At 34.9% G+C, this 10,281-nt stretch overlaps 1 protein-coding gene and 1 non-coding gene across 2 annotated transcripts; both read left to right on the plus strand.

Annotated features, from left to right (window-relative positions):
• Nucleotides 1-96: 96 nt before the first annotated feature.
• Nucleotides 97-293, plus strand: LOC140981882 (U2 spliceosomal RNA). The gene has a single exon (XR_012176158.1). It is a non-coding gene; the product is annotated as a U2 spliceosomal RNA (small nuclear RNA).
• Nucleotides 294-2,520: 2,227 nt separating this feature from the next.
• Nucleotides 2,521-4,720, plus strand: LOC140980300 (uncharacterized). Its single transcript, XM_073446049.1, has 3 exons — nt 2,521-2,649; nt 2,764-2,848; nt 2,924-4,720. The coding sequence occupies exons 1-3, from the start codon at nt 2,632-2,634 to the stop codon at nt 3,928-3,930; spliced, it is 1,110 nt and encodes a 369-aa protein (XP_073302150.1). The 5' UTR covers nt 2,521-2,631; the 3' UTR covers nt 3,931-4,720.
• The last annotated feature ends 5,561 nt before the right edge of the window (nt 4,721-10,281 follow it).

Consider the following 10,281-nt stretch of genomic DNA (forward strand, 5'->3'; position numbering starts at 1 on the left):
TTATTTCATATTATTTTTATCCCACATGGTATGCTCACACAAAGTTTAGAGGGATGAAAGGGATATAAAACAATGGGCTCGCTATTTCGAACGCTCATACCTTTCTCGGCCTTTTGGCTAAGATCAAGTGTAGTATCTGTTCTTATCAGTTCAATATCTGATACGTGGGTCAATGGCACACACGATATTAAATTTATTTTTTTTAAGGGGAAGGCCCATCAAGATAGCTTGCTATCTGGGCTTTCGAGCGTCGCCCTTGTTTTGCACTGCTGCATGGGCCTGGCGCACCTACAAATCCAAGTATAAATTAAGCCCAATTATTAAATATACGAATTGTTCAGTGCTGCTAATTTAATGATAGTTGTGACATCTCTAATTTATTAAGATAAGATAATGCTTAGTAAAATAGTATGAATTTGAAAATTTTTATTTTATGAAAAATAAAATTGTCGGGCCAAAGGTTTTTTTTGGAATTAATGTGGAATTGCTGTCAATCAAATTGAATTATTATAACATCTGATTGGATAATCCCTGAAAAAGGCTTATTTAGCTATGGTTTTTTTTTTTTGAATTTTTCCCTAATTTTCGTAAAATCGTGGACAAATTACCACAGTTTTATGTGCTCACGGAAAAACCGTGATAAAAATAGCGACATATTAACCTAAACTATCGTTAACATTAGTGACATTGAGTATCCCGTCGCTAAGCATGATATATAAATCGTCGTTAATTACATATCGATGGTTTTCATATAAATTTGGTCACAATTTTTAAATTCAATTTCATCGTCATTTTGAATTTTGAAATTCTGATTTAAATTAGCGACTATTTTTTTTTCTTCCCGAAAATAATTGCTAGTCGACTATATATATTCATCTCTTTCATTTTTTCAGTTATTTTCATCTTTTCTCTCTGGTATGGACGAGCTTTTTTTGGCCCAATTTCTTGCATTTTAATTATTATAACATGTGTTTTTGTCTAATTTTGCAGATCTAGTTATCGACTTCAACTTTATAACTTCATGCTTCAAACAAGTTATTTTCCACATATATTCATGTATTTATATGTCCTGAAAATATATTGATATATGCATGTGTTAGGTGTATATATATAATATAAAACTTTTATACTTGTGCTATATGTATATATGTAGTATAAAATTTTCATGTCATATAATAGTTTTTTTAAAAGGATAATAGTTTAATTGTTAAGTAGTATCTTTTTATATGAAATGCTTTATGTTAGATTATTTAATTTATTGTAATATTTAATTGTCTGTTAAATCTAATTAATATATATAGATAGATGCATGTGTTATATTTTATTTCTTTATTTATATCAATTTGATAATAATTATATAAATTTACATTTATTTTGTATCAAGATATATATAATTATATATATAGTATAGGTCTCTTGTGAGACGCTCTCACGAATCTTTATCTGTGAGACGGGTCAACCCTACCGATATTCACAATAAAAAGTAATACTCTTAGCATAAAAAATAATATTTTTTCATGGATGACCTAAAGAAGAGATTCGACCCACGAAATTGATCCATGAGACTGTCTCACAAGAATTTTTATGTATATTATATATATATAATATACGTAGCAAAGTGATTTCTTTCTTGTACAAAAAGGATTCACCAAGTGTGTGTACGTAATATCCTTCTCACTTCTGAAAAGCTACTTTCATTTTGTTGACCATTGCGACGTTGCTATATCTATCTACGTTTTATTCTATTTCCACCGTTGGTTTTCCACACCTAATGTTATCAACTTTTATTCCAATGGAATCTTACTATTAACTATTATATACATATCTAAATTTTTTCCTAGGTGAACAGGACACGTAATAGAAATATTACAAAAATTTATTCAGAAAAACGATACATTTCAATTTAATCAGAAAATTGAAATCAATAGGTGATTCATATGAATATGAAAGATGGTTCTTGTGTAAGTAACACTAATGAACCCGGATTCACGAGGTGGGAGAGCGGTGTCGACACTCTTTTTGATGCTTAATGTGTCATAAGTTTTTTTATATCAATAACCATTTTACGGCAATGATTAACGATAACTATCACAAAATATTCGACTACTAATCTCACACACCCTTTGATAAATTTTGACGATGTGATAAAAAGATGTGCACAAACATAACAAACAATCAAGCCATCTACCTCTATTTACCCCTTGGCATGCATGACCTATCAATTAGCCAAGTGACCATAGATGGAGTTGGCTAGTTTCTGCCAATCAAGGTCATGTCGACTACTACATATTTATGTCATAATAAACTAAAATAAGCAACCAATGGCCATCGTTTATCTAACACTAAAAGCAAATTCCCTTCCCTCAACACATCAAACTCGAGCAAAAGACCACCATTCCTATGGGAGACCCACAATACCAGAAAAGGGGAGAATAGCCCTCCAAAGATAAACTTATCAGAAAAAGAGATTCTTTGCATGTCCCACAATTCATCAACTTTAAAATATTCCTTCTCCATGCACTAATGCATGCCATATATTTGATTCTCTAGTTCCTTCTTTAATCTCTCCATTGCAAAATACCTCAGTTTTTTTTTTATATTTTCTCCATCATTATTCCCTAATCTCCATTGATGGCACAAGAAATGGAGGTATGTTCTTAAACCCATGTTACATTTAGCTAGGATATGAACAACAAATAGTTTTTTATGTTCCGTGTTAAAAAATTCTTTGATTATGTAATCATTTCAAAAAAATATGTGCAGAAACCAAGAATCACAGAGATAAAGGTTCGAATGGACTGTAATGGTTGTGTTCAGAAGATCAAGAAAGCTCTGCAAGGAATAACTGGTAAGAAAATTCAGACTAAATGATAAAAAAACTATTGATGAGCTTCATCTAATGCCAAAACGGTATGTCTCACAGGTATATGCGATCTCTATGTTGATTTTCCACAACAAAAAATAACAATAATCGGGTGGGCAGACCCTGTAGCGATGGTAAAAGCCATCAAGAAGACAAGGAAGAGTGCAGTTATTTGTTCACATATGGAGCAGCCGGAGCAACCAACTGAACCAGCCAATGAAGTTGGTACACCAGAGGGAGGAGCACCACCACCGGAGCACAAGGACACACCAGCTGAACAGGCACAAACAGAAGCAGGACCACCAGTAGAGGAGCCACATGATTCGCCACCACCTGAGCCAAAATCATCAGCCGAATCTGCAAATGTTACAAGCCATCCCACTCAACCTTGTAAGCCTAAGGATGCTGAAGAAATTCATGTCATATATCGTTATCCACCAGAATATGGATACAGATATGCATATGGTCAGAACTTCCACCAAAGCAATGGTCCGGGATTCAGAGATGAACCGTTTCAGCCCTATGCTAGAGGCCAGGGATACAGTCATCCAGGATTCGGAAGTGAGTCATTTCAACCTTATTTCGGAGGCCCTGGATACAGTCATCCAGGATTTGGAGGTGAGCCATTTCAACAGTACACCAGAGCACCGGGGTACAGTCATCAAGCATTCGGAGGAGAGCCATTTCAACCTTACACCAGAAGCACGGGATACAGATACGAGCCATCTCAGCCCCACACTAGAGGCCCCGTGTTCGTAGGTGAGACATCTCAACACTCAACCAGAGGACCGGGATACAGAGACGAGCCCTCACAAGTTCACACCACTCGGCCAGGATTCGGAAGCGAGCCCTCTCAACCCACTTACGTGACTCACAGCTACAACTCATACAAGCCATCACCCTATGTAACCGAATATGCATATCCCCGCTCGCCACCGAGATACTCACGCTACAGTATACCCGACCACTACATCCAGGATTACCACGGTGGGAACATAAGCAATGGGAATGGTAACATCACATCAATGTTCAGCGAGGAAAATCCAAATGCATGCAGAATAGCTTAAATAGACTGCACAAAAATCAGGAAGAATTGGCTGAAAAAGAGCATACTAAAAGCTATGTGAGAACAACAAAGAAGCCCCTCAATGTTCTTGGGTAATTGTTCTTGGAGAGAAGTTTGGCGCAATTTTTGAACAATTAGATTCCTATCTTGTAAGTGCATAAAAGCATTTATCCTGCATTCCTCTGCAGTAATGGCTTGATTAATCTCACCTAGCATTTATTCCATGTGAATGAATATTAGTAAAGCTAGTTCATTCCACTTCATATTTATCAACATATAATCTAAGATGGAATAAGAATCCTCAAAAACATGTAAATGATTATAGCTGAAAAACAAAGGAGGACCATAAAATATCTATACTACTCTGAAACGCGGAGGACAACCTTCAAAGTTTGGTAGAATCTGAAACACGAAGGATAACCTTCAAAATTTATTCCCTCAAAGATAATACATCTAGAAAAAAAACAGTCAATTTCTTGACGTGAGAAAAGATTGATAGATAATTTGAAGAGCATCTCAAATTCAGCACACTTTTCTCCAAAAGTCAAAAGAACTTTCTTGTTGGTAAATGGATGGCCAGATTTCTATGTTTCGTGCCCAAGTTGTTTATACAACCCATAGAAAGTTTGATTCTAAATATTTAAATGGGAAACACCAATTTTACCAGCACAATATTTTAGGAAAAAAGGTTTTGGAAGGAGATATCATTTCTAAACTTATATTGCTTGGCGATCTGGATAGATGGGGAAAATCAAAGGGTTATGAAAACCACCAATTATCCAGCTGTAGAATATCATTAGGCAAAAACTTGTGTTAGACGGTCTCACGGGTCGTATTTTGTGAGACGGATCTCTTATTTGGGTAATCCATGAAAAAATATTACTTTTTATGTTAAGAGTATTACTTTTTATTGTGAATATCGATAAGGTTGACCCGTCTCACAGATAAAGATTCATGAGACCGTCTCACAAGAGACCTAGTCTTGTATGCACTCATCAAGGAAGATTCTGTGTGTCATAGCGCATTTGCACGTACTCACGGATTCATCCGAATGAATCGGTACATAAGCAATTCTTGAATAAGGTTTTTCAGCTTAGCAGGCGAAAACAAAGTAAGGTAATAACATGATAGCAATTTACCTTTGAAGAAAGCTGAAACTTATTGGTCAACCTTTACTAGGTTGCTAACATATACTGACTCAGATATTTCTGCTGTATTAATTAATTTGAGAGTCAACTTCGAAATGATCAATTATATCCACAACAAAGAACCACGATAGTGAATAAATTTTGACTTTATTTCCTGTCACTGAACAAAAACTCTTGGATATGCATGGCAAAGATAACTGCCATGTCCACAGTTCATAAACTTGTTAGATTAAATGTGAGGTTTATGGGCTTGAGGTTTATGGACTTTTCCATACAAGTGAATGAAAAATTGGAAAGGTGGGTTTGTCCCACATCTAAAAAATAAAGTGGAATAATTAAGTTTATATTGTGTTACACTTTATGGAGATACAACAATAATTGGTCAAGAGGTTCTCTCTCGCGCACGTCGACACAGGGGTGCAAATCATTGGCTCGATTTGCAGTGGAAAAAGGCTTGACTTGTGTGCAAACGTACGAACGCGACCTGAGTGAGTCGCCTCCCCAAAAAAATCGCCTAGCAGTCTATGCCATATTTTGTTATTTTATTTTTTCGGTTGATACCTTTCACATGGCTTGGTTTTTGGTGCTTCGCCTCCCCAACTCTTGGTGCTTCATCTACCATCTTTAAGACAAACTTTGGCCTTTCATATGGGTGGTGTTGACATGTATAAATAGGGGATGTGCGTAGCCAAGAAACACACACCGAAATCCACTTTCTCCCACTACTATGCGTTCTGCTTCTGGTCTTTTTGCTGCACTTCTGCGCTTTTGCTGCGCTTTTGCTCTTACTCCGTCCATTGATAAAGTTCAGGTGCTGTTTAGTTCGCTAGCATAGTGATTTGTGCGACATCATTGCTGGTTTGCCCATTGTATCCTGGGAAACAGACGTCCGCTGAAACCTCGAAGCACATAACGTAGGGGCGAATCTGTTTTAAGGAAACTGTACACGTTCCAGGCCTCAGTTTGGTTTTGTTTTCCTTTGCACAATAATCATACTGTTAATAATACACTTGTTTCGGTTACTGCTTTATCTTTACGAGTTCGTTTCTACGCTACTGTGGTTAGCATTTTTCCTAACAAAACTCAAAACAGAATCTCCATCAGAAACATAGTTTGGAGAGAGATAACTACGAAAACAGATGGAGAAGTTATTTCCCTTAAAGCACCGAAGCACACTAAACACGAATAGTAAACATTTTGAAATCGATTCTATCTCACATGAGATTCGACCTCAACTACCTTTCAAGCTCCCTCTTTGCATCAAAGATATTCTTATCCGTAATGGCGGGAGAAGAGTCAATGCTTATCGCAAGATCCAAATTTATGACTCCGATAACTATCGGTAAATTCTCTTGCCACGATTTAAAGTTCGAGCCATTTAACATAAGAATATAATGTATGTTGGAATGAATATTTGCAAGAGTCAAATCTGAACATAGAACAGAAAACCAAATATACATGCTGCACCAAATATCTAAATAAAATAATCAGTAAATTCAAATAATAAATACCTCATAAATAGGATACCGAACACTCCATTAATGCTTTATCTTTGGATTTGTAAGTGCTTTCCTGACGCAGTAGTCAAACACCGATAGTAACTATCATTTCAAATAACAATCTTCCTTTGGGTCGATTTATTATTCAAATAAAAACCGAAAAAATATCACAACCATAAGTGCATATGTAATTATATTAATATTCATATAAATCACATATACCAAAATCTTTTTTATTTCAAAATAAAATAAATTTCCATAAAAGAGATAACTTTTGTGACATTTTATTTCAATCAATCTTTTTAAAAAATATATAACATTACCATTATTTGAATAATTGTTCATTTAAGCTTAAACCGAATAAACTTGAATAATAAATTTTTTTGAAAATCCGAACGATGCGCGTTGGAGTGCTCAAAATCGCGCCTGCTATTGTCGAAAACATCCTGAGTGCGCAGGGGCGCCCCAAAATCTCGCCCATACGACTTTCTGGACAACCCTGGGCGCACGAAGGCACCCTGAAAAGGTGTCTCTGTGTGTCTATGTCTGTTTGGACACTGTTGGGCACATCCTATGTCGATTTTGGAGAAACTTTTTAACCGAAATTTTTTATTTTCCTTTAAAATATTTTTTTGAACAAAATCCGGACCGAAAATCGAAGTCCTATACCGTATCCTTAAAATTTTCAATCAAAATCTCTTTACCAAAATCGAAACTTTAAAAGATTCGTTTTCAATCAAAATATTTTTCAGATCTGAAGTCATATAAAAAAAAATTTAAACAAAATTTTCTTTTCCAGATCTGGAACCAAATAATATCCAAAAACTTTAAACAAATCTCAATGATTCAAGCATGAGTGACTCTTATACCACTTGTTGGGGAAAATCCATAAGCCACATAATCCATAATGCTAAATCATTAAAAATTTAACTAAAAACTTAAGCGGAAGCGTACCTGAAGTCATAATTCTGAATTTTTTAGAACGTGTATTGATTTTCAAGATCTACACGCTCTTTTGCTTGAGAGAATCTTTTAGTTTCCTCGTCTGAACTATTTCTTTAATGAGAAAGAGAATAAGAAACGCGATGCCATGTGATTTGGGGACCATGACCCATATATATGTTGGAATAGATGCCCTGCAAGCCAACTGTTGGCTAGAGATTTTATTGACTCAATTGTAATAAACAATCTTTATTTTAATAGAATTTAACTTTTAATAGTTTCGTTTCACTTTATCTGTATACTCATACGATCAGCATAGATAATGTCCTTGATTATGCATTAATACAAATGAATCGTAATTCGATTTTGAAACTCATTTGTAAACACTGCATATTCTAAATTCGTTCTTAGTCGATTCAGCCGCCTAAAACATGGATAAAGGTCGCTTGAGTTCGAGACTAGCATCTGTGATGTTGTGTACTGTGTTTTTTGATAAGAGCATAGAGATGTCCAAACATGCAGATGGGTAGTCATATGATGATTATACCGAACAACCCCCCATCGGACTTTCCAAGTGGTTATCATTAATCGAGAGGATAAGTCCATGGTTATGATTGTACACCATTAGTCCTTACGACCCGGGACAACACTGAGGCTCTATATGCTAGGGCTGTGCTTTGACTCGTTTACCGGCTCCAGGAGAGTAATCAGGTGACGAGGTTGGGTACAATTGCGACACATATAGGAGCCAGTGCATTGTAGTCTGGGATTCATCGCTCACCTATGGGTGTGGATATCCTATGTGATCTGACGAAATAATAGTGCGTGGAATATCTGGCCAGAGTATGAGATGTACATTGAAGAAAGAGTTCTCCAATAGTACATGCGATGCCACTATTCATATGTGTCACATAGTTATCGAATTAATATGCAACCCTCAATGAACCAATGTTGCATATTCGATCGGGATATATAAGATGAAGGGACCGTACTGTACGTTAATCATAATCGACTGGTTCTTGCAGGCACTATCAGTGATACCTAGGGAATCATGGGGCGATGCTACTAGACGCTCTTACCATGGTTCGATGGGTTTAATCAGAAATATGATTTCTGACATTTTCATGATCAATTGTTGATACATTGAATGAGGCAAATAAGAGTAAGCCCGAATAAAGGATTATGTCCTGAATCACAAGGAGTTGTGAACCCACGGCTAGCTGTATCCCTGAACCATTGAGGGTCACACAAACACTGGATAGTTTGTTCCCTTTGAGAGAATAAATTCAAGGAGTTGAATTTATATTATGATATAGTAAATTTAAGGAGTTGAATTTATGATAATTAAATTTTTAGAAAATAAATTCAAGGAGTTGAATTTATGAGATAATAAATTCAAGCAGTTGAATTTATGAAATTTGGAGAGAATAAATTCAAGGAGTTGAATTTATAAGATTTGATAATTTAATTTATTAAACTCAAAAGTTGAGTTTATTAAATATTAAATTTTGGAGGTAATAAATTCAAGGAGTTGAATCTATAATTTAAATATTAAATTCAAATGTTGAATTTATAAGGGATTTAAATTAAATGTAATGGGTATATGTATAATGGGCTTGTAGGAGTACAAGACCAACATACATATTATTAATGTTCTTAATTGGACTTTAAAAGATTAATTAATTAATTAATTAAACTAGTTGGACTAGAATAATTAATTGATTAAGTCCATTAAGTATTTAATTTTATTAATGGGCCTAAACTTATATAAATGTGTATTAGGCTTAAGGTTAAAAATAATTCATCCGCAATTTTTCGAAAAACCCTAGCCTCCACTTGATACCAATTTTTCGAAAATTCCTCCATATTTTCTCTCAATATTTTCGGCCATATCAAAGGGGTTTTTTGGTTTGAGCCGTCTCTCGATACTTTGATCTCCAACGCAAAATATCTTCTAATTTTTCTAGTGCAAATTAGAAGAGGAACAAATCATCTAGTCGTGAACCTGATTAGAAGAATAAAGAAAGGAGTTTCCGAAGAACGTTCGTAGGGATTCATCAAGAGCTAGATCCGTCAATACTGGATTAGTTGGAGCCAAGTGATTTAATTACCAAAGGTAAAAGTTTTAAACATCCTATGCATGTTTAATTAAAAACCATACGAGTGTCCAAATATATTTTGATTGTCAAAATAAAATAAAAATTTTAAAACTTCCGCTGCGTTTTGGGCACGAGAAAACCGAGATCCAACAATATAAATAACGTCTATCATTATTTTATGATATTTCTGTTTTAGTCCATCATAAAAAAACAAAAATTACATTTATGTTGCTACACGTTAAAAGCCCACAACCTATTAGATATATTAAAGCCTAATAATCCGAAACATTAGTTGATTATTTTATTTTGGGTTTAACTAAATAGAAAACTCACAACACATAATTATTCACATATAAGTCAATATAAATAAAATTGATCCAACAGACTATACATTTTTCCTGAACAGGAATATGAAAGCTTCCTGTCTACTTGCTATCTTCAAGCTTCTTGTGAGTACATCGTGAGCGACTAGTCAAAACTCGGCTTAAACTCAATCACCGAGCTTAAACAATAAGCTTAAAAAAATAAATGGGCCTCGTACAATAATTTAAAAAAGGAAATGGGCCTCGTAAAATAATTCCATTATAGATTTCAAGAGATGGCCCAGATTTATAATTTGGGTCCAATTCGTTACAAGAAGAATATATATGACGTCATGGCCCTA

Source organism: Primulina huaijiensis, chromosome 7 (genome assembly GCF_012295235.1).
Source record: "Primulina huaijiensis isolate GDHJ02 chromosome 7, ASM1229523v2, whole genome shotgun sequence".
NCBI classification, from domain to species: Eukaryota; Viridiplantae; Streptophyta; class Magnoliopsida; order Lamiales; family Gesneriaceae; genus Primulina; species Primulina huaijiensis.

Coding starts and splice junctions, on each gene's coding strand:
- LOC140980300 (XM_073446049.1), top strand. Junction 2,849..2,923: donor AGCTCTGCAAGGAATAACTG/GTAAGAAAATTC, acceptor TATGTCTCACAG/GTATATGCGATCTCTATGTT.